The sequence below is a fragment of the Copadichromis virginalis genome, linkage group LG18, assembly GCF_057382275.1.
Source record: "Copadichromis virginalis isolate Kocher_CV1m ecotype Utaka linkage group LG18, C_Virginalis_male_GT1.1, whole genome shotgun sequence".
NCBI lineage: Eukaryota > Metazoa > Chordata > Actinopteri > Cichliformes > Cichlidae > Copadichromis > Copadichromis virginalis.
Window position 1 is genome coordinate 8,132,071 of NC_140635.1, and position 25,973 is coordinate 8,158,043.

Consider the following 25,973-nt stretch of genomic DNA (forward strand, 5'->3'; position numbering starts at 1 on the left):
CCGGAGCATACCTCCACCTCTCTAGGCTCTCTCTCACCTGCTTCCTACTCCCACTACAGATCAGTGTCATCTGTGAATACGATACTCTGCAGAAACTCCTGCCTGATCTCATTTATCAACCTGTCCATCACCACTACAAACAAGGAAGGTCTCAGAGCCAACCGCCACCTTGAAAGCATCTGTCACTCCTACCACACACCTCACCACTGTCTTGCTATCCTTATATATGTCTCATACATGTCCTGCATAACAGTCACATACTTCTCTGCCACTCAACTTAATCAACTTAATATCATTATACCTTTTGTTTCTTTAAAAGTCATGGTGACAAAATCTGAAATAAAGAATCACCAATTTAAATTAAAATCACCGTAAAATGCTCTTAAAGTTCACTAAATTTCACCCAAATTAAGGTTCTAAGAGCTTTGCTCCCTACAAGTTTCACTTCCACCATAAGTAAACAACATTATGTCTTCATTAGCAGCTCAATACAGAATGCCAACACATCACCTTTTCTGTCTCAACCCATCAACATCGGGGATATAATTAGAGAAGAGAAATGATGAGTTCCTTACCAATAACAGGATTGGTTCATATGTTTCTCAGACAGTTCCCATGGATTTTTCTAAAGTAAACTATTTTTGCTTCCATCTCAAACCCGTGTAAATTTTCCTGACGCAAATATAACACTGTGTCCATTTTAAGGGATGCAGAGAATGTGCATTATGGATTAGGTGGGTTGGCTGTGCCACAAGCAGGTCCAGATGTGAGTTCAAGTCGAGCCTCTTTTCTCTGTTACTCGCTCTTTAGTTTTATTTGGAAAATCTAATAAGTTGGGTTACAGAAAGAGCGACATGAGGTGTAATATAATTTATAATGATGTTAAAAACAGGATACTACACTCCATGCCATCTACATAGTTTCTGCTTGTGGTTATGCACAGTAATAACATTATCTAGTAAAACTACTGAACATTTTGGATCATTTTCATGGGGAAGACAGAACTAGAAAAACTTTTTAAAAATGATCCAAAACACTCTTAAATGCCCCACAGAGTTGAAAAGGGTGAAAATCCCTGTGGGTGCATCCACTATGAGGGACTCCGTTTTTTAATCCAGCGTTAATCTAAAACTATTCATGAGAACAGCTTTAAAAAAGGGATGCCTGATGGCTTAGATGCAAAAAATAAATCAATGAATATATTATAAATGTCTGATGAAGCTGAATTCACGTCTTCAGCCCAAAGTCATATGAGATTAGATTTCATTGGCTATGATGAAAAAAACAAGGAAATTAGACCCTGACTAATTCTTTAATGCAGAGAAAACTCCCCTGTAATCGTTTCAGGAAGTAGCGACACTGACACAAATACAGACAGATCCGACCACTCTTAGCAAAAATCTGTTGCTTAAACATTCACTTCTCTGGACAGACATTAATATTTATAGCACTGCTGCCTTGCAGAAACCCAGTACTCTAGAGGCTTTGCAAAACTGAGGGCTGCATGGGAACACATAGACACTAACACTCCCTAAAAAGCCAGCGGGGGTGAAATTGTAGAAGAGGTTCAGCGTGTCACAGCAGGGAAACAAACAGGGGAACTATTAGCTAGACGTTTTTTCTTATCATCCCTTTTTTCTCTCCTTCTTCATTCCTCACCTCATCCTAATCCTCCTCTTCCCCTCTGTCTTCTCTACACTCTTATCCTCGAGTGCTTATCATTTCTTTCCCCATACACAGTCTGTTCTTTGCTTCTCATGAAGTCAAATCATCTCCAAGATGTGAGGTGGGGCATCCAGAGAAGCAGATGGAGGCCGGTACACACATACAGCAAAATCAGTGAGGGATAAAATGGGAAAGGCAGAGGAAAATGTCACTGCAGTTGTGAGAAACACAGAGGGAATACTCCAGCCAGACAGCCTGCTACCCCTAAAATTTAGCCTTTCATACTTTATACAGCTCTCCTCACTTCTCATTCCTCCTCTTCCTCACTGTCCACCTATTCTCCTCATCCTCTTGTGTTTCACCTCAAAGTGCTTAGTTCTGATTTACCGCTGTCTTGTTCAGCCTCACCCTTCTGTCTTTAATGGCCACTGACTCAGCTCTGTCCTCCTCTCTAATACAAACTGACTGGCCGTGCTTCTTCTCATCAGCATTCGCTGCAGAATATCAAAGGAGCAAACTGCAGAGCTGTTGGACACTGAAATCATAAAAAATAGTCAGCAGAGAGAACATTGAACTATGATCAGCATCCATTCTGGTGTGTAAAGATGACACCCTCGAGCTTGGACTGAGGTATAAAGTAAATTTGATACACCAGCTACTTAAAACTGACAGCAGTAAAAACTACTGTTTACAGTATGCTGCACTGGAATTTCTGACTTTGTAACAAAACCCTGAAAGAATATTGATTTATTCCATTTTCCATAGCTTCTGGAAAAGTATTATCAGCTCCGAGGTTAGGTTTGACATCCACACTGAGCATCAGAATGAAGAAAAAAGGTGATTTAAGTACGTCTGAATGTGGCATGTTTGTTGCTGATTTTCCCCACACAGACATCTGTGAGATGTAAAGAGAATGTTCTGAAGAAAGGGAGAAAATATCCAGTGAGTGGCAGCTGTCTGGATGAAAATGCCGTGCTTATGACAGATATCAGAGGAGAACGGCCAGACTGCTTTGAGCTGATAGGAAGACAAAAGTAACTAAAATCATCAGTCGTTACAAACAAGGCATGCAAAAGAGCATTTCTAATAGACAAAACAGCGAACCTTGAAGCAGATGGGCTACAGCAGCAGAAGACCACACCAAGCACTAGATACAATGTGTATCAGCTGATTCAGTTTTCAAATGGTTGGGTCAGAATTTGGCCTAAACAAGGTGAAAACACGGACCTTTCCTGCCTTGTATCAACAGTTTAGGCTGCTGCTGGTGATGTGTGGGCGATATATTTTTGGCACACTTTGGTAGTGGTTTCAACTTGCACATGAAATTAATGCAGACTCCATCATCAAACACCAACTTAACTAAACTGTAATTATTGCCTCTAATAAGGCAAATAGTAGAAAACGGCTTGACTAAACCAGAATGAAATGAAAACTTCCTGGAGTGCAATGAAGCCAGTGTGTCTGTTTTACCAGACTTTTTGTTCTGGCTAAACTCTTTTCCAAAATTTCTCTATGCAATTAAAAATCAGTAGTAATAGCAGTAGTGGCAGGATCTACTCTGTGAGTGTGAAAATTAAACCCAGAATTATGCACAAATTCCCTGAATGAAACAAACTGATAAATTGCTGAGTTCAGGATGATGCGATAATAAACAACTCAGAGTTGTATATAAATATCTGGTTGTTTGCTCAAAAATTGCAGACACCAATTAGAATTTTTTGTTCCATCAAATTTTTAACTACAGCTAAAATTTGAAGATTACAATGTTGAGAAAGCTGAAAATACAACTTCCAGTTTGCTTTCTGGACCAATTACGGACAAATTCGGAAACTCTGGTTGGAAACTTTATTCACACATGTGATCTGAGCCTCTGACACACAGGGAAAAGGGTGAAAAGAATTCCAGCTGCAGGCCATGACACAAACCTTCAGGACTACAACTGTATTAATACAATGCTGGTGTTAAATAACACTGAGTAGTTTGTTTGAGGGAAAAAATGGGCACAAAAGAGAAAACACTTTTGAATGCAAGTGTGTCCAATTCAGAAGAAAAGTCTTGTCTTTCAGCATAAACACTAGCTTTGCAGGAGAATTGCATGGACTCTATATTGCCAGTATCTAAGTCACACTGTGAGGGCAGGATGATGTCGGCTTTTCCATAAGTGGAAAGGAAGGGGTCAAATGATGTTGAGGAAAAACCATTTTCACATTGCGACCTCATCTAGGGAGCATCAGACTGAGATGCAGGGTAGACACAAAGGCCAAAGGATACAGATGATACAGAGAATACTAAAGATCCCCAAACGATGACTCATTATGACTTTTATGACTTCCTTAGGCTCTACCACCAGGCTGCAATGAGTACATCCACAAGACAAATATCACACCATGCAGAGCTCTAACTACTAAGTTCAAGGAATTCAATTATATAAATATTTTTCGCTCTTCAACAGTGTCTTGTACTAAAATAATCTAATTAATTAGTAATTGGTGAATTGTATTGGGTTGCCCCATGAAGTTAATTTGTAACTTGACATTCAAATTGCAATCAATTAAATATTCATCACGTTCATATTCACCCAAAAAGGTTTTTAAAGTCTTTTAGAGCTCATGATCCCCAGAGAACAAACCCTGATGTAGCTGGTGTCACTGCAAAGCTTTTCTCTACCACCACCAAGAGGCCAAAGTTTCAGATATGTATCAGATATAGATGAGACAGTGTGTCATGAACATCAACACCATCCACCTGTAGAGTTTCCATATATCATCCAGGCATGCGTTCTTGTCTCCTTCACATTAAAGGGGACCTAATGCATTCATTTTGGGCACCAAATACTTATTTGTCAAATCTACTGGAGCCTTTTCATCATTAAATTCAAAGTATTTTTCAAAGTATTTAAAGCATAATCTGTTATTATACTAACTGCAGCAGAACTTTGACAAATGTGTAATCTGTCTCATGAAAGGCTAATCTCTGCTGTAATAGAGGGTGAAACAGCATGGCAACTCTGGTAGCTAATGCAGTTAGAGCTGGTAAGTTTGATGTCCTCGGTATATATATCAAATTATGACACTCATAACTAATACAGTATGAGCTGCTGCAAATAGAGTTTTAAGTGTAAAATCCATTTACTGTTAGAGTCTACAGTCTCAGAGTGATGGAGCATCGTGACCTCCACACATGAGAGCTGATATCTGAAGCGACAACAAGTCATCTTCGATGACAATGGCTGCATTTGATAAATGGCTTCATTGTTTTGGGAGTCAGACTTCTGCTAGGGACATCCTTGAACAAACACCAGTCCAGCAGATCCTAATATCACAAGGCTGGACTGTAGCTCCCTTTTCAGCTCCTGGTTTAACTACCTGTTCCTGGGTTAATAAATCCAGATTCATGACCGGTGGTTTCTCGTTTGCTCTGCAACCTTGACTTCATCAAAACCCATTCATGGTTCCACTTTGCCAGCACGCATTTCCATAAATGACACTAAAGAAGAAATATGAATGGGATTTACCCTCAGTTACTTTCTATCCCCCCCCCCCCCCATCCCCCCATCCCAGCTCTTGCTGATGCTGCCCTCTCATGAATCATAAACGGCTGGGAGGTTTGCAAGGAATTTCACCACATATTCACACCAAATGACAATGCCATTGTTTTTCTCAGCTACCTCAATGAAAAGCAATAAATTCCCCTGAGACAGGGCTGCGCCACACCTGAAATGACTTCAAGTTCACACTCTCCACCCTCAGGATTTTCTTTACCAGATTAATCCTGGAACAGATGAGGGATACTTCATGAGCACAGAGATTTAATCAAGCCCTCCTAATATTCCCCTGGAGCCTCCACAGCTTAAATAACCAACTCTTTCTAAAGGCAGCCAATAGCCTTCATTGGGTGAATAATAACACCTCTGATTTTGCCATTGAGCCTTCAGCATCTCAATAATTTACTCTAACTCATATTAAATCCCTCCAGCCTGCAGCAGCTGAATAATCAAACTTTTCCTTCAGCATCAAGCATGTGAATAACCAATAACGATGCAGATCTTACAGCCTAATTAGCTTAGAAACAGGTTACTAAGTTCAAGATAATGAAAGTAGGATTACCTGTCCAATTATATCAACCATCATGAAGCTCAGTCATAGGACAAATGGGCAGAGGCAGTCTGAAACTCAGTAGTCTGACACCTGACTCATAAAGAGCATTTAGTTTGACTTTCAGGCAGGACACCTCAGGCTCTCTCTGCAGGCAGAAAGTAAACCGACTACAAAGTTTTAATTTTATTTGTCGTACTGGGAATGTGGTGACTCAGAGGAACCAGTGAGTCACCATCATTTAAACACAGAGGGACTAGGGCGAAAATGCAAATCAGTGTACACACACACAGCAGGGATCGTGTGGTATTATCTGTCATTAGGCTAGGATTAAAGTCACTCAGTGTTCTTGAGATTATCTGTCATTAGGCTATGATTATAGCACACACTCCAGCGGATGTGAACCAGCTCAGAGGGGAGATAAAATCCTCAAGGAAGACTGATGAGAGAGGGGGATAGTATTATGAAGATGAAGACATGCAAAGTAAAAAAAAATTCCATTAAGGCTAAACTATTTGAGAAAAATATCCAAACGCAGTTTTTCTGACCAATTTTGCAATTTCTATTTAAATTGGAATAATTTTCCAAAAACTGAACCAAAGACTTTTGGCCCAGTAAACAAGATATTTTTAAATCAAGAGTAATTGCTGACATTTCTTACATAAATAAATAAATATAGGGACATGTAGGAATAATTTAAACAAGCCAGCAATAACACCGGGACAGAGAAAGCAGATTAAACACGTAAGAGGCCACTAGTTTTCCTTTTTCTTGGCTGTAAACACAGATGTTCAGCTTAAAGGGTGACAAAATGAAAATACTGAGGTCAACCCATGTATAAGTATTCCACTTTTGGCAATGTATAATGTCAGTAAGAAGGGCTGTCCTTAATACAGTCATTTCAGGCAGGTGCATCTCCAAGCCCCACCCACCTGCTGTTTAAACCTTCTGTTTGCAAAGAGCAACCAATCAGAAGGATGTTGGCTTAAAGGGACAGCGGATTCACTGTATTCACTATTGTGAGTACAACATCAAAGTACTCATAATGCATTGCCTGTATGCAAAAACAAAACAAAAAAAATGCAGAATAGCAAAAAAACTGCAGTTTCTCTGATGGCCACTTGAGGCTGGCTCCAGAAATGAGACAGTTCAGTCCCCTTTAACTTCCATGTATAAACACATGAATTTCTTTTGCCATATTAAGTTCTACCGACCGTGGCTCAGGGGCTGGGAATCGCATCTGTAACTGGAAGGTCGCCAGTTCGATCCCTGGGCTCTCTGTCCTGGTCGTTGTGTCCTTGGGCAAGACACTTTACCTTACTTGCCTACCGGTGTTGGCCAGAGGGGCCGATGGCGCGATATGGCAGCCTCGCTTCTGTCAGTCTGCCCCAGGGCAGCTGTGGCTACAACTGTAGCTGCCTCCACCAGTGTGTGAATGTGAGAGTGAATGAATAGTGGTATTGTAAAGCGCTTTGGGTGCCTTGAAAAGCGCTATATAAATCCAATCCATTATTATTATTACATAAGAAACAAGAAATGGGCATTTCTGTGTGAAGCCTGCTTGTTTAGTTTTTTTCTAGGTACTCTGGCTTCCACCCACAGTCCAAAACATGCACCTTAAGTTAAATGATGCATCTAAATTGAGCATGGATGGGAGGTAGAGAACTTATACAGGGAAAAAAAGCACTGAATGTATGATTAAATGAGCCTTGTAGTCTAGAGAGCTACATAGATGTTCATTTTCCATCTCTATGGTCCACCCCCTCATCTGTAACAGCTGTATGCAAAATGATCTGTTTTATAACTCAACTGTTTTCATTTGGTTAAGGCTTAATGTTAGGACAAGTGCTAATTACTGTCATTTCTGGTTCTAAAAAACCAACACGGTGGTGGCGAGAATGCTCATGCTTAGAATTCAACATGCGAGGCCCAGAAACCAATGAATGCAGATTATCCCTGCAGGACATGTGCCCCACTATACTTCAAAAGTTCCCGGCCTCCAAACTCCTCAGATGCCAGCCCAAATGAACATCTGCGAGATGCCCCATACTAAGTCCAATCCACTGAGGCCCTCACCCCACAAAACCCAAAATACTCATTACCAACTATGCCCTAATAGGACAGAGCTGTTTTAATTTTTGTTTTAATGTTGTGATTCATCAATGTAAAGCCTTTCCCCCCTAATCCTGATGAAAAGTGAAATATTGTTAGTGAAGAAACACAAATATCAAACCTCTCAGGGCGTATTTTAGCTCCTTCAGTTCATTCTGATAAACAGCTTTAGCCAGACCTTGCCCCTGGCAGCGGCAGAGCACTGAAACAAATGAAATGTGGAGGGAAAAGTCGACGTGGATGATTATTAAGTGAACAATGTGCTATAGGTGGACTCTCTGAGGAGTAAATAGCTGAAGGACAACTTACTGGTCTCAGGCATCTGTGGTTTGTGTTTGGTTATAGCTTATAAATTGCAGAAACTCCTCTGGGTCCAGAAGCTTTTCCATCTCGGCTATAAGGTGGTTTTAATTTCATGGCAGTACATATACTTTGAGTGGCAGCTTTTGTTTTCTAAATTTATATACCCTCTACAAGTGTAGTTTTTCATGTTTAAATTTCCCCTTAAAAACCATTCATCCACATATTGATTTATCCTTAATTCTGTAAGATGTCAGGGTATGGCTTTTATAAGTGTATTCTTCATCTCAGAATCATTATAATTTTTATTGCACAGAATAAATTAAATACATAAAATTCCTCTTTCTTCTCCATCCTAAAGAAGAAATCTGCTAATGTTTCATACTAATACACAGCTATAGGCACAAGCTTCGCCTTCTGTATGACATTATTGTGTGTGTGTGTGTGTGTGTGTGTGTGTGTGTGTGTGTGTGTGTGTGTGTGTGTGTGTATTTCTTTTTTCCAGCTGCACTGACCCATTCCCCCCACAAGGAACATTAAAGTTTTATTTCTCGTTTCTCTTTCTTTCAGGGAGCATACTAGTCTTCATTCTATCAACTCCTGAGCCTGCCTCTGTCAATGCAGTCTTACGTTTAATCCACTGGTAATGTTCTAATATAAGTAACTGAGATTTACTTCATTCTCAAATTATCTTTATAGCATGACACAAAAGACAAAAAGTGACCCTTTTACTGTAAAAATTGAGTAACTGAATTAATTGTTCGGTGGTTACTTACGACATTAAACTCAAAGGCACAGATCTTCACTCTCTGCACTCTGCAAAGTATTTTAAGATCCTTCAACTCCTGTTTTTAATGTTACGCCCCACATCTTCACAAATAGTGGCACAGAATTGTTTACAATAACCAAGCTGTGGAAAGCCCAAGTCACACAGGCCTAGAGAGTGGTTTGCGACCTTCTGATCATCACCAATCATGAGGGAAAAATGTGTATTCCCCCACTGAGTGCAGGCAATTATTGGTAGTTGCAGTAGCTGAAGAATTACTGGTAAGTTATCCCTATTTTGTCAAATAGACTATGTGCACGTTAGCATATGCTACTTCCGGTGCGGAAACTCCTGTGGGGAGCTTTGTTTCCGGTGTCCTATTCACGCCCTGTTTACGGTCCAAAACAAGTTAAGCAAATGAATGAATCAAGCGGCGATTTACATTTCTATAGATGTCTTGGGCATTTACCCAATATATCTGTAAATGATGTTCATCGACTTGTCGATATTTTTTCCCCGAGCCTCAGAGCAAAATAGAAAAGGGATTCAAATGTTATATTTCTCAGCTGTCCCTCGTTTATTGCAGGTGTTATGTTCTAAAAATAACCAGCGATAGGTGAAATCAAGTAGCCAATTGTATTTTTTGACGGTGCAAAACGTTTGGTGGACATCGTGGACATACAATACTGCACTTCAGAGTCACACTGCTAGCGATCGATGCAGCGATTCTGTACTGTACAGGAGAGACGCCACGGAGGAGATCGTCTGCAGTGGCAGGACACAATGTGACGTAAAAAAACATGCAAACTTGCACTAAAAAAATCTGCAAAACAGCGAGGTGAAAGGTGAACCGCCTTATTAGCGAACGACCACTGTAATTTTGAAGGTAAGTCACAACATACCCTTCGTAAATACTAATGTATAGAAACCCTTACCATTCATTTTTTGTGTGGCTTTTTTCACAGTTTGTTAATGTAGCCAGATGGGCTACTCGCCTTCCGTTGTTTTTCTTCTCTCATTCTCTCTCTCTCTCGCTCGCTCTACCACCCTCGCTCTCTTTCCACTGCACTCGCTCCTTGTATCAGGTGATCGGGTTAATTGGGAACCCACCTGCACATTGATTGCAGGGTGGCGCTAGCCTGTATAAAGCTAAGCCGATGTCTTGTTGGATTAATTCCTCCCGAGCTTCTGGTACGATACAGCAGTAAATGCTGGCGTACTGCGACGGACTGATCAGCAAGAGCCGATTATACGACAGCTACAGGTATGCTCTCGCTTAACCTTGGATTCCCTCCGAATACTGGAATTGGTGTTAATATCCTTTTCCGGCCTGTTGTAGCGCAGCAGTCTGTTTAATTCTGCCATTGCGGAGAGAGGTGTTCGTGGTATCTCCACCAATGAGAGTATAGTGCCTCCGGTCCTGGGGTAAGCTGTTAGAACTACTTTTATTAGCATTCATAGCTATAAGAGTTTAAGGTTACACTTATCTGTTTCAGGGTTCACTGCTGTACTCACCTCTCCATGGTAAATTGTCCAACCTAAATTGGAAGAGTGGACTGCCTTCTCAGTTGCTGTTGTGAACTCCTCCTTGGTGGAGTCTGCTGTCTTGTCTTGTTTTGTCTTATCTTGTTTTTATTAAGTAGGCTTACCTTTTTTTGGGTTCGCCTGGTGTTCCATTTTACCCTGGACTGTTGCTCGTACCCACACTTCTGTGATCGGGCTGAAGTGATTCTCTGCCCGAGTGTCGTGCTGGGACTCTAAATCGCCTGGGTGGCCGGTCTCAGCCGGTGGGGAGCCAGACCGGCCTACGCCTGAGAATAATTATTACCAGCACGAGTGGTAGTTTGACCCGTGGGGAATAAGCCGTGTGTGTGTGTGTGTGTGTGTGTGTGTGTGTGTGTGTGTGTGTGTGTGTGTGTGTGTGTGTGTGTGTGTGTGTGTGTGTGTGTGTGTGTGTGTGATTTCTTTTATTAAAGTGTGTTTTAGTCTTTTTATGATTTGTAGCGAGCCTGACGCTCAGTGTCCTTTTATTCTTTTAACATACTTTTCTGTGTTTTATTTCAGTGAAGGAGGACGAGCCAGTGGCCCTGGGACCTCAGGTGGTGGGTCGTTTTCACACTTTCTTTTGTACAGCACTGGGTGGTCTGCAGTGATTCTTTTGGTGTGATTTTCTTTTGGTTCCACGGCTGCTGGTAAGTCCAAGTTCCACGATTGTTTATTTTTACTGTAGGACACTGTCAATAATGACGCTACATCTTGACTTTTAATATTTTATTTATAAAATATTATTTATAATATTTTATTTATTTCTATAAATAAAACTGTTTTAATATTGGAAGCCAACCTGCCTCAGTGTGCATTCTTGAATCTGTGCGGTCTTCTTTTATTCCTTTTATTTATTTTTCTTAAATATATTTCCTGGGGGTGTAATTCCCCTAGGTGGCGTTGTCAAGTTTATTTATTTTGTTCATAACCCCGCCGACCACTTGGTCACATTAACATGCTGTGGAGGTGTGTACTTGACTAGCTGATATCGACATAACGGGAAACATCTGGTTTGACTATAGTTCACCTGTAGTTTGAATGCTGAACATTTGCCTCTTTAAATCATAAGACCAGTCACTATACAGAGATGTGCTTCTGAATGTGGACGATGTGTCTTCTGCTGTAGTAATGCAGTTCTGCTTGTGTTGAGCGATGTAAACAACTGATCGATCTAAATTCTTTAAACGTCAAAATTGATCATTAGATTTTTTTTTTTTTATGACACAACAGTGGTGAGTGTTCCCACCTTCTGCTCTTGTAACTTAACGCAATCTTTCTGAAGAGCAAAGTAAAGCTACCGGAAATGTACAACCCTACATCCGGTCTCAAACCAGGAAGTTAGCATTTTCTCGTGCACAGGCTCAATTAAGGTGATTACTGGTAGACAGTAGCTTGAAACTGGTTGCAATGATGTATGCAGCTTGTCTGCAAAATGTTGCAAGCAGTAGTGAGATTGACAACAATATCCAGAAATGGTGAAAGCTCACCTTCAAAGTAAACATGGCACCTTTTAATTGATTGCAGCAGTATGTTAGAGCTTTTACTTTGGGTGCAAACCTTCACCATTTTGGTTTGAATTGCACTTTTTTACAACTGCTTTGGAAGTAAATAGCATTGCAGACAAGTCTGTGTCTCCTATCCAAACTGCAGGTGCAATCACAAGGAGGTTTTAATTGCTGTACTGCCCTCCTTGCGGCCAACTTCATCTATCAACAAGCAAGCAGTGTTTTTCTCTAGTGACGGGAGGTTGCCAGTAGGTCACCAGCCTTGGCCTAACTCAAGTACTGTATTCACTACCTTCCAGAGCCAAAATAAAAACAAGATAGGGAATATAGTGGACCAAAATCAACTGTTTCAAGTTATTCTGTATTTTGGGTGCAAGTATGGATTGGCAAACAGATATGTTCACAATGTGAAGTTTATTACTTGATTTCATCCTGCTGATGTTTTTAGCTTCTGGCATTCAACCCAAGGGGTCAGGAAAACGCTTTTTTTAAATGACTACAATTACTTAAAGCATTGGACATGCACATACAAATGATTGCTTGTTTCTGAATTTCATGTTTGCAGCACCTCCTTATAATAAATTAGAGATGGCACGATACCACTTTTTAATGTCCGATTCCGATATTATAAATTTGGATATCTGCCGATTCTGATATAGCGTATTTTGTAATCAATACAACTGTTTTTTATAAATATCATGCTGCATTTATAAGTTCATACTTAAGTTTTAAAAAACAAGAGATTGAAGCTATTCTGTTATACCTGTATGCAAAAAATACACTCCACCCAAAACATTTTCTAGTTCAGCAACACTGATCAATCTAATAAATTTAAACCTACACCATCCTCCCTATTCTGGTATTTTAAAGAGTACTTACCTTCCTAACTAATAGGGTTGCCAACTCCCAGCAAAAATATTAGGGAGCCACCCCCCGCCCTTAATCGATGTAATCAACTTTAATTTAATGCAAGTGTAAAACAAATGCACAGAAATCAATTATTTTTCTACAATAATTAAATAGATTCAACATCTTGCTTCAACAGAATTGCAGACTGCACAGATGGTACCTTCCCAAAGGAAAAAAAGTACTATGGATTTCTATACATTTAATCAGATGACCACTTTTGTTGTAAGATTCAGATAATTATTTATTCAAAGTTTTTAAATGACATAACAAAGAGAAGTATTTCTTTCAGGGATGAACTTACACACTTGCTTTACTTCTCTGGGATAGTTTTCGCTGAGATGAAATGCCGCGGTTAGGAAGCATGTAGCGAGGCTCCAAATGCTCCAACAGACCACCGACAGGTCTTGCAGACAACAGCCGCTCTATCACGTGACACATACTGCTCCGATGAGCTGGGTTACGCTAAGTAGCGCGTTTTGTGATGTGATTTTGTGATACTTTGGGTCGGATCACATTTTTTATTTCTCTCCGATATCCAATCCAGTCATTTAGGTCAGTATCGGACCGATACCGATACGTAATATCGGATCGGTCCATCTCTATAATAAATACATGACAGTCATCTGCAGTGTACTGGCATCACTCCCTATCACAGCCACATGGCAATCTTCCTTTTTGGATTACATAAATGTTTAAACAAAAAACATATCTGCCATATGGCCTGGTTTGCAACCTCAACCTAGTCTGATTTTCCAGGGTTGCTTTCCAATGTCAGCAATCATAGGTAAACCCCAGCTGAACAGCTCAGCAGGTGAGCCAAGAGATAAACATTATGCTGCAGCCATAACAGTAAACAGTTTATGACATATGCGTGAAATTTTGAAGTAATCAGTGTATGAATTCTTAAGTTATGACAAAAAAAAAATTGTGCCTTTTATCGAAAAATTGTAAACGTTTTTCGTTGAACCAAAATGATCACGTGTGCCAAACACAGACAACAGTTTACCCACTTCAATCTCGGCAGCTGTATAAGCTGTGCAACTGATTAAATGCAGTGCCACTATATAAGATGCTTCACAGTAAATGAGCAGTTCTTTTATTTTAGCTGAAAGTTGTTTCCAGCGACTGGCGCCTGTTCCACTCTGTAAGGGGAGCGAGAGGCCTACAAGGTTCTGTGAGAATAACAGCAAGCCAAAAAATGTTTAACCTTTACAAAATCTCACTATTCTGTTGGTATAAAACTCAAAAACATAATACACACGTTTTCTTTTGTATTGTATTCTACACTACTTTTACCTATACAAGTATTCATTGCCACTGGTTTGACTTCAGTCACCCACTCATCTTGTTTGGATGAGCAGTTCTTAAGAAAAGTGCAACGCACAATCTGTCCATTCTGCACAATCAAAAACAGAATGAGTCAGTTTATCCTTATTGTTCTCTTCTGAAACAGTAACGTAATGATTCCTGCATGTGGCATGTTCAGGGGAAATCTGTAAATATTACGTCCGAAAAAATAACCTGGGTTACTCTCTCTCCAGACGCACTCCCGCAGTGTCGTGGTCGCAGGAAGAACGGACAATTCGAAGAACAAGATTCCTCCTCCACAGCTGTCTCCAATGCACAAGCATAAAAATTCATTACTGAGGAGGCGGGAGACCAATATTGCACCCAAAGTAGCCTCTTCAAAATCTTTTTTTCATAATTTGAACAGATGGAAAGCGTGTGCTAGAACACCCATACCTCTACACTACAACTTTTCCTCCCCTGGAAGTTCATTACTTTACCACAAACGCTTCATCCACCTACACTTATATAGTACACCAGAGACAACAAGCTACTCAGAAGGATCTTAGGATTCAAATAAAGTGCATGATATTAGACTTCAGAGATTTACCCCTTGAACTTCACTGATAGTAGACTAGATATAGCAGTAAGAACTGGCTGACTTTCTGCAATAAGACTTGGTTGATGTCAGCGAGCGTCCACATAAATGAGGTACAAACCTCTAATGTGGATTTTTTTCTTAATTGTTTTCTTTTCTGAGTAATACTGTCAGGAAGAGTAATAGCTGTCTTCATTCTTCATAATGGAAATACACACACACACATAAAACAATTAACCAATAAAACCCCTCAAAAAGCAAAAAGCAAAGCTAATTAAATCCAGTAATTAAAACAGGAGTCTCAAAATTTGAAGTAGCGCAGCGCTCATATTTAATAAAATAAATCAGAAGAAAGCAGGTCATGATATAAAACTTTTAGAGGGCACAATTAGAGACACAGCAGTTTTGAAACAAACCTCTAATTACATTACTGTTATTCAACGCAAGGCTTCACTGTTCTGCAGTTTCTTGCTTTGCATCAATTCTACCCACTCAGTATAGCAATACAAAATCTTTGGCTCCTTCAATGCTCAGTGCAAACCGCTCCATCGTCAGGTTGTGGACACATTTGTGGTTTTAGCTGAAATTCTGTTCTCGCAAGGTGAATTTTTAAGAGATTCACATGAGTAAACTCACCGCTCTAGTAAATGTTTCTTTGCTGTCTTAAAGATTTTGCAGGTCAACCTTCATAGTGCAGGTTGTTTCCCAGCAGGCAGCTGAAAGGATTCACTATAAGCTCTGATGTTCAACATGCTTCACACCGAGGCTGGTTAATATTGCTTTAAAATTCCATTTAAGCTTGACATCTTCTCTTAATAAAGATTAAAATATTAATTGATGTTATATAATATATACATTATATGCTATTATATATATTAATAAAATAAACAGTTTCTTTAAAACTTACTGGAGGAATTAATAGCCCCCAAATAGTATTTAACCTTCAGTATAGAGAACGTTATTTTTATTGTCTTCCTCCCATCAGCCCTAACCAGACACAGCAGTTTGGTCCCCTCCCTGAGCCTGGCAATCGGGAGTTCTCCTTCCCACTGTCACCAAGTGCTTGCTCAGAGAGTCATTTAATTGTTGTTTTCTTTCTGCTATTGTACGATCTTTACCTTGCAATAAAATGTATTGATGTGACTATTTGGCTGTCCATCCATCTTTTCTCTTCCACTTATCCTTATCTGGGTCACGGGGAGGTCGGGTGGCTGGAAAGCAACCCTATAGAAATTAATAAATAAAATGGAATTGATTTGCAAATTAACAAATGAATAGTCATCTACACATCACAATTTCTGTGCATGAAATAAAACTAAAAAGCATCGGCATCATAAATGAAATGTTATAATGTGTCAGTTTAATTATTAACTTTCTGCCACTGTACATATGTCCCCCTCTCAATCAGCAGTCTGTCAGAGTAGGACAGAACCATAGACAGTATAAAGTGTGGATGTAGTTACCATGACGTCACTGTGTGGTTTCTGAAAGACTTGAGATGTGTTTTCATTGTTGCCATTCTGTGTTTTGAAACTGGGACCTAATTGTGAAACTGCAAGCTAATGAGAACACCCCAGATAATCCTCCCTTCTGAAACTTAAAGTGGCCAGAATTCACATAATGGACTTAATCTTTTATTTTGTATGACCTAAGAAGACTGGCTGAACCTGAACACTCTTTAGAAAAGTGCTTACTGAAGTTAACTCCGTGGGCGGGTTTCCTACAGAAAATCATGGGTATTGTCCCCTGATCGCTATTAAAACGTCTGCAGGTTTACACTGGCTTCACTTTTCATGTCCAACTTTTGTACAGCCTATAGTTAGGACCTTCTTCCAGACAGTAGGAGGTGTATGAGAGTAACTTTCCACATTCTGCATGTATATCTCTGTGTTCAACACAACAAAATGGAGCAAAAACATGTTTCAAACAGGAATAGTGGTGCACTGACAGCACATTGTTAACCCAATTCAAGCACCAATGGCAGCTGACAAATTCTACAAATTCTACAGATTCTATGTTTCTATATTCTAATTTTCAATTCCATTTGTACTCCTGCATTTAGAAAAAAGCACTTCTATCCACATCAAGATTTGCTAACAGTTTGTTTAAAACCTGCAGGGTTTTATTCTCATTACCTCATTCTGACACCTAAAACTGACCTGAGGCTCGAGGCTCCAGCCGATAAACAGTTACTCACTGTTTTTGGAGCTTAAATGGATATTTTAGTTTTTATTTTTGTCATATAGCAGCTGCTGAACATACATTGACTCTTTTATGTTTTCATATTGGAAGGCGATTAAATGCACACTGGCTTTACGGCCCTGCGGGTAGCTGCTTCACACACCAACTTCCCTGAATCTCATCAGCTCAACTCCAGTGACAAAGCAGCTCGCTGCTTCGGCTAACAAGTCATCCGAGCGCCGTCGGTTGTTAAAATATGTATCTCTACTTTGTTGTCATTTAGTGCCACCTCCATAATGAACAGTGAACTGTCTCCGTGGAGAATTGAGATGTGAGGCTCAGGCTAAGAACTTGCAGCTGGGATCCCTCCATCTCTGCAGTCTTAACTTATTATGCTGCTGTGGTTTATGGTCCGTGCATGATGAGTGTGCTGCTGGGTCACGCTGAGCGAGATAATCACAGACAGAGACAGATACAGAGAGAGAGAGAGAAAGAGCCTAGCCAAGGAAAAGAACCACAAAGCAAAAAATAATGAAAACTGAGAGAGATCGACAGAAACACTGACTGTAACAGTGGCAGTTATTTTTTTAAATATTCATGCAATACTGGCAGGCCACTGCCATGGCACGACTTGTATGTATTTTCTAAGCTTTAAGTATGTGTTAGTAAACAGCCTTATCATTTAAAAGCTTCCATAAATCACTGATTTTTCCTGTCACTGAACATGTGAGACTCACTTTAAAAGCTAATTCAAGGCAAACGGACAAATCCTGAGATGGAGATCCATGATGCAGTTAGCTAAGCAGCTGTTCTAGGGAGTAAATTTCACTCTTAGTCAAACATGAAGAGAAATGTTCAGACTACGGGTTTTGAACCTGTGGCTCTGAGCCTCACGCAGCTATTTGTCAGTCTCCAGTGGTGATCACCGCAGCTTTGACAAAAAATAAAAAGCTGCTGTTGGCTGCTCCCTTGTCACAGAGGGTAGCGCCGCATGTTTCATCTGGCAGATTTTTTACGCTGGGTGCTCTTCCTGACAGAGATGGATAATGTTTTTCTTTAACAGTTAATTATCATTGCTGCCAGTGATTCTTTACATTCTAATTGTAACATGTATGCAATAAGCAGTAATAGCTCCTGCACGCTGTCATTGACAATGATGCTAATTTCTTCTTTCCCAGCTTTTACTGTGGGTACACCTCCTCGCACATAAATACGTACATGTGGAGCTGACAAGACGCAGCTGCATTGCTGTTTGTTCATTCATTTGATGACAATATGTTATGTTATTTTAAGTGCAATAGCTAAAAGCTTCTCAAAAAGTGTTAAAGCAAAGAGGGCAGAGCTGAATAACATGTCGACACCTTCCACTGTTCATGCGTCACTTGTGCTTCTCGTACAAGTAAACTGCAAATGTGTGATGGTCTCATTCTGACGAGAAAATCAAGCTGCCATCACAAGTTTTGCCAGATTTTTTTGATAAAATAGTTCCTTGTTGTTGTTTTGTTGTGAGAAAAGAAAAGCAACATTTGAAAGATTTGCTTTTTCAATCAGAGCTCCGTTATAAGGGGTGTTTTGCAGCCACATCACAAATTAAGTGTTTGAGTTGTTTCAACCAACAACAACTACAAATAGAGACATCTTATTCAAATGTGGGATTGTTGTGGGAGGCCAAGCGCTCTGTTGCTAATAATCAGAATCAGAATCAGAATACTTTATTGATCCCTGGGGGAAATTATTTTTTGTTACAGTGCTCCATTTTAAACCAACATTAAGACAAGACAGACAATACGCTAACTAAGAATAGTACAATATATACATATATATACATACATACATACATAAGTCACTTATAAATAAATATTTGGAAAAGAAACATGTGTAGTTGTAGCAGCAAACAGTGTGTTAAGTGGATGCGTTGTACAGGGAGATGGCCACAGGCAGGAATGATTTCCTGTGTCGTTCAGTGGTGCTTTTCGGTAATCTCAGTCTCTCACTGAACGAGCTCCTGTGACTGACCAACATGTCATGGAGTGGGTGGGAGGTGTTATCCAACATTGTCTTTATCTTGGACAGCATCCGCCTCTCCGACACCACCTTGAGGGAGTCCAGCTCCATCCCCACAACATTGCTGGCCTTACGGATCAGTTTATTAAGTCTGTTGGCATCTGCGACCCTCAGCCTGCTCCCCCAGCATGCAACAGCATAGAGGATCGCACTGGCCACAACAGACTCATAGAAAATCCTCAGCATTTTCTGGCAGATGTTGAAGGACCTCAGTCGCCTCAAAAAATAGAGACGACTCTGGCCCTTCCTGTAAAGTGCTGTGGTGTTTTTAGCCCAGTCCAGTTTATTGTCAATGTGTACTCCAAGGTATTTATAGTCCTCCACAATGTCAACACTGACCCCCTGGATTGAAACAGGGGTCAAGTGTTTCCTGGTCTTCCTGAAGTCCACGATCAGTTCCTTGGTCTTTGCCACGTTGAGCTGCAGATGATTCTGCTCACACCACGTGACAAAGGAGTCGACCACAGCCCGGTACTCTGTCTCATCATCCCTGCTGATGCATCCAACCACCGCAGAGTCATCAGAAAACTTCTGAAGATGGCAGGTCTCTGTGCAGTGGCTGAAGTCTGTGGTGTAGAGGGTGAAGAGGAAGGGGGAGAGGACAGTCCCCTGTGGTGCCCCTGTGTTGCTAATCACCTTGTCAGACACACACTGTGGGAGACGTACATATTGTGGTCTTCCTGTCAGGTAATCAACAATCCAGGACACCAGAGAAGCATCCACCTGCATCGCTGCTAACTTATCACCCAGGAGGGTCGGCCTGATGGTGTTGAAAGCACTGGAAAAGTCAAAAAACATGACCCTCACAGTGCTCGCCGGCTGGTCCAGATGGGTGTAGACACGATTGAGCAGGTAGATGATGGCGTCCTCTGTTCCGAGACGAGGCGAACTGAAGGGGATCCAGATGTGGTCTTACTATGGGTCGCAGCTGGTCCAGGATGAGCCTTTCCAGGGTCTTCATGATGTGGGAGGTCAGTGCCACGGGCCTGTAATCCTGGGGGCCACTGGGACGAGGCGTCTTTGGTACAGGGACGAGGCATGATGTCTTCCACATCATCGGGACCCTCTGCAGACTCAGACTCAGCATAAACAGTTTATGAAAGACTCCACACAGCTGGGGGGCACAGGTCTTGAGGACAAGGGGACTCACTCCGTCTGGTCCAGCAGACTTGCCTGAGTGAAGTCTCCTCATTTGCATCTCAACCTGGTATTGAGTGAAGGTGATGGGTGGGGGAGGGGTGTCAGGAATCTCACAGGAGGCAACATGTGAAGAGAGAGGCTGGCACAGTGGTGTGGCTCTGGATTCCAGGCTGACTGCAGGTGAGGTTGTGGGGGTGGGAGCAGACACTGTGGTGTCGAATCTATTGAAAAACAGATTCAACTCGTCGGCTCTATTCTCACCTCCCTCAGCTCCCCTGCTGTTGGTTGGCCTGAATCCAGTGATGGTCTTCATGCCCCTCCACACCTCTCTCATGCTGTTCTGCTGGAGTTTCCACTCCAGCTTCCTCCTGTAATTGTCCTTAGCCTCTCTGATCTTGTCCTTTAGTAACACCTGGATCTTCCTCACCTCCTCTTTGTTGCCCCCTCTGAAAGCCCTCTTCTTGTTGTTGAGGAGGGCTTTGATGTCCTTAGTCACCCACGGCTTGTTATTTGGGTAACAATGAACAGTCTGAGCTGGAACAATGGAGTCGGTGCAGAAAGTTATGTAGCCTGTGATACACTCAGTAAGCCCATTGATAAGCATTGCCAACAGCATTTACAGATACGCAGCACACCAGAATAGACTTTTTCACTTCTACTATCTTTGTCTCAGGATTACAATTGCACATATTACGTGTTAGACTGCAAATCTTCTGGATTTCCCTGTTAGCTTTTTTTGCACGTGCAAAGGTGGCACAAATGGCTTGTCTGTTATTCCTGTGATACCGATGGCAGGCGACTCCACATACAGCTCCACACACCTTCAAGCTGAGCTGGAAAATGTGCAGAAACACATCTATAAGGGAAGCAAGGTCTCTCAGAAAAAAAAGATTTTGGGTCATAAAGTATTAACAAACTGTTTTCAGCTTCACGTGGAAGGACTCAGTGAGCAGGGAGGACACATGCAGAGCGGGAAAGATGAAGAAATGCGGAGGCATGAATTGGAAGAACAGTGATGGCGCAGTGAGACATCCTCTTTGATCCAGGTGTAGAGAAGAGATTTGGGTTAGTGATGGGATTTCCGGCTCTTTTTAGAGATCCGGCTCTTTCGGTTCGGCTCACTAAAAAGAGCCGGCTCTTTCGGCTCCGAACCGGCTCTTCAGGTTGTTTTGTTGCTTTAATTAATTTATTATTAACAATAATATAAAATTATGCACAAAAGGAATTACTAACGTAAAAACAAGTGGTTTTATTTATATATGTTTATATATAAATATATGCGGTGGCCCCTAGAGACAAAACACGTACAAACTCCAAAACACATTTCTAGCATGAACTGAACTTCCAAAGCAGAGCTACTAGATCACTTAAATTACACAATTGAAAGCATGTGTGTATTGTTTGTGTATTTATACACAGGCACTCATATATATATTCAAATAATTTAAAAAAAAAGTTCATTTACCTGTTATTACCACACACCAAATCCGGTCGTTGGTACTTGCTGGCTTGTGTAGCCACAAGATAACAAAGGCTCAACACTGCGCCCAGCATCCTGGAGCACTTCTGTTGTCTTTTGTACGTGTTTTGAGTTTTTGTGTGCTTCTGAGTTTTTACGTGCTTCGGAGTTTGTACGTGTTTTTACATGTTTTGGAGTTTTTACGTGTTTTGGAGTTTGTACATGTTTTTACGTGTTTTGGAGTTTGTACATGCTTCAGAGTTCGTGCTTTGTCTCTAGGGGCCACCGTAAATATACTTTTATTTATTCACTCCACATAAAATGTAATAAATAAATCATATAATACAAAAATCAACTATTCACATTTCAAGTTTTAACTATTTAAATTTTCAGCTTTTTCCTTTCACAAATTTAAAGTGAAAAGAACACAAAACACTGCAAACCACAACACAATTAAATATAAATTATAATATGAAAACTAAAAGAACATGCATATTCTCTGTCATATGGACCTGCATGAATAAACTTTCTCAATCCTTTATCATCTGCAACCGAAAATAGTTGTGGATGATTACTATACCTTTCTAATGTTGTTGTCCCTGCCTCTCTTTCTCTCTCTCTGGCTCTGTTCCTGTGCTACTGAGTGTAACTACCGCCCCTCCCCCCTCTGCCCAGCGTAAAGCACAAGGCTCGCGTGCAGAGTGAAGCGGAAAAAAAGTGCGAGAGAGAGGCTGAGAGAAAGAAAAAAAAAAAAAACCCACGTCACGTCAAAGAGCCGGCTCTAAGAGCCATTTCGTTCGCGAACGACCCATCACTAATTTGGGTAGAGGAGGACAAAGAGAAAGACACTCGAAAGGAAAACAAATAGAGACGCATCTCTTCAGTAGGACAAAGGGAGTGGAGAGACACTGGCAGGAAACAAAAGGAAGGCTAAAAGAAAAACGCAACAGGCAGAGAGACAAGTCGGACAAGGAGGAACGGATGGAGAGTTCGCACCACATCTGAGTCAGAAGCAGCAGGAAAGCGAGGAAACAACTGAAGGAGAAACACAGCAGGTGGAAAAAGAGAGAGAGCCTGATATTTTGGTGAAGCTCTAGATGTTTTATTCAAGGAGGAAGGATGGAAACTACAAAGCCATCTACTCTAACTGCTTACACACGGCTTTGTCTACACTCTTTCCACAACACCATTTATCCATCATCTGTCTGCAGAGTGTGTCTCTTTCCTTACCTCATTACTGTTAGACAACAAAATCACACACAAACTGAAAGAGACTTTTTATGCGCCTTGTTGCTCCTGGTAGTCTACAAAGGGTGAAACATTAGGATTCTCTCTTTGCTTTTATGTTTAACTTGGTATTTCCACTCAATGATGTTTCAAATTATATAGAGACAAATAAGTTTCACAGAACTGTTTCTACTACTGTGTCTCAGAAATCCTAAACCTACAAATATGCAAATATCCATTTCAGAAGATGAGATATTTCATTATTTCACTTTGCACTTGTCTAAGTGGCTCACTCATATATCCTATACTGGGGTCTCAGTGCAGCCCATCACAGTCCAGCCTCTCTCCTTCCCTTAAGCAAAGAAAATTCACTTAACAGGGGAGAAGATGAAGACTAGCTGCTCCTTGTAAACAGAAGGTTTGAGATGACCATATATATGATATCGGCTCTCTAAAACAGCACACAACCCCCCCCCCCCCCCCCCCCCCCTTCTTCAGCGGATGAAAAGTGAATCCAGCCTTCTGGTGTCAAAGTGCCCATATATCATTCTGCACAGTGAAGCTCAAACATCCAAATGCATTAATAAGCACAACACTTCATGTATTTTCATGACTGCGCCCTTCTATCAAGTGGAAATATTCAGGATGTCTAGTGCATGCTTGCAACACTCAGCCTGACAAATGTGGTGTCTTTGGAAACTTTGAGGTCTCCACTTGAATTTCAAATAAAGCTCTGCGAGTGTGAGCAATGTTTGGCTGCACAGCAAGAGTTTCTAATGACTGTGGGATTCAGGGGGTCAGTGACTGTAAATATGGACGCGAGAGGAAAAGGGAACACGAAAAAGAAAAGTGGAGGACTTGCAGAGTAAAAGAGCTATGGAGAAGAAAGTGAAGATAACAATATTTTACACAAATCACGTCTTTAAGAGTGTAAGGTAGGAAAGCTATGAAATAAGAAATGAAAAGAAATCACTGAGCTGCGAGAAAAGAGAACAAGACAGGAGGGCGGGAGAGTCATTTTGCCATCTGTTTCCAATGTGTACAAGCGTATGGCATCTCCCTCTCTGCTCCTTTTGTCCATCTCTCTCCCCTTCGCCTCTTCTTTCGGGCAGAGGAAGATAACAGCAACGCCCAGCTTCACATTCCCACAATGACACATAACTAGAGACCTGGAGACTCACTAATGCTCAACTCAGACATGATTCAGTGATGAAAAGTGACATTTCTTCACCTAAGACGCAACCCAGCATCCTCTCAGTCCCAAGCCCACATCTACTGTACAAGCTGCATTCAACCTCTCTCTCTCTCTCTCTCTCTCTCTCTCTCTCACACACACACACACACACACACACACACACACACACAGCTTCACCCACACTCTTGTACTCCGGGCAGGCTCAACATGCTTTGCCAAGCACAAAATTAACCAGAAAGCAAACACATAACCTTGCTGTATGGTGGATGAACTCGATTCAGTGGTTATCATAAAGGCTTCAGCCTACAGAGGTTTGAACACACAGCTGAGACCTTTTACTGACAAACACTGAGCTCTGTGAAACCTTCTGGGCTGCAGCATCCTAAATACAAAGGTTTTCAGGAGGCACTGTGAGTCTGCGAATCAGGAATCTTTGGAAAGATGTAATACAAGGGGCTTAATCACAAGGGGAATGTTTTCTAGAGAAGTTGACTTGTGCAGGAGGCTTAAATGTTGCTCTAATAAAAAGGGCAAAAATATCTTTAAAAACAATCTACTTCTTTAATTTCCTCTGATTGGCAACGAAGACGCGCTGAAAGCTGATGAAGAAGAAGAAAGCTCTTTATAAAGCTCGAATGTTAATTTAAAAAGTAACAAAAACATATCGGTCCCCCGTGTTTCTATCGCTCTAATCAGATGAATGGTGTCGTGTTTTAAGCAGACTCCCCGCACTTGCTGCGCTACCTGCGGGAAAAGTAAAAAACGCACAGCCGGCTCACCTTCTCCGGTCGTCCCGTATGCGCAGGAGAGAAGCAGGGCGACCTGAGCGATAATCCCAGCAACTCTTTTAGTTCCCAGATCCATGGTGAAGCGGTGAGAGGCTGCAGAGAAGCCCGGCGGCTGCTGGAGGAGAGAGACGAACGAACTCTCCTCTCCAGCTCCAAGAGAGATCTCCTCAAACCAGAACTGAAGGGGAGGAAGGGAGGCAGTGAGGGAGAGTGAGAAAGAGAGAGAGAGCGAGTCGAGGGTCTTACTACACGTTCCCAGCGGCAGCTTCCGTGCGCCTCCCTCTCCTCTGAAAGCTCTTCTTCAGTCCATCGATGTTTAATAAGCACAGTTTCAAAAGCCCTGCGCCTTGCAAGATTGGGTCCTTCAGTTCCAATGGGGTAATAAATCCTGCCAGGCAGACTCGTTTCACGTGAAATGCACATCCACACACAAATCCACGCCTTACTCAACACTTCATTTTTATGGTGTGTGCATTTTAAATCTCACTAACTCGAATGCTTTTTATTTACAAAAAGTAAAGTAGTTGTGCAAGCGCCTAAATCTGTGTACATTTGGAGCAAGTTATATTCCCGTGTGGGCTTAAAACGTGCGCACAGCTGGGGAACAAACATTCAACACAGTCACATTAGTTTAACAATAAATATAAACAAGCAATACAAAAAGTGCATAAGAATGAAGGCGATGTGTAATAGCTAATAAAAAAAAGGCTGTCATTACAACGTTCAGCTGTAAAATCTCATATAAAGCTGTATTTACATTTCTTGGGGAGAAATGAGGGGCAACATGTGTACAACTCCAGGAAGTACTGCCAAGACCCAGGCTAACCGAATCAGCTAGTGACTGTGCTTTACATTTGCTACCACACAAAGAGCTGAGCATCATCAATCTTCTCACCCAGCTCTGTAAGTAATCAAACAAGCATATTTTCCACAATCTTTGATTATCTCGTTGTTTTAAGTTGATTTTTTCAATTGTCACCAAGACATGACAAGTGTTTGCATTAGCATCTCATTACTGTCTTGAAAATGTATTCCACAAGTGCCCTGTACTTGGCTGTCTGGGGAACATTGGTGCTCATCTCTTTGAGATGCTGCAGATACATTAGAAGAACAGGTGGCACCCAGCGAAGGTGAGTCT

At 41.2% G+C, this 25,973-nt stretch overlaps 1 protein-coding gene across 2 annotated transcripts in view; it reads right to left on the reverse strand.

Annotated features, from left to right (window-relative positions):
- The window catches only part of LOC146687183 (contactin-associated protein-like 4), a 157,875-nt gene extending 132,769 nt beyond the window's left edge, over positions 1-25,106 (reverse strand). Inside the window, exon 1 of one of the 2 annotated variants that reach the window (XM_085440006.1) lies at positions 24,827-25,101. In XM_085440006.1, the coding sequence (XP_085296132.1) occupies positions 24,827-24,911 (85 nt within the window). In that variant the 5' untranslated portion in view covers positions 24,912-25,101. Of the gene's footprint in view, positions 1-24,826 lie in introns of both variants that reach the window. The other variant, XM_085440007.1, reaches the window with a different exon arrangement.
- Positions 25,107-25,973: the final 867 nt, after the last annotated feature.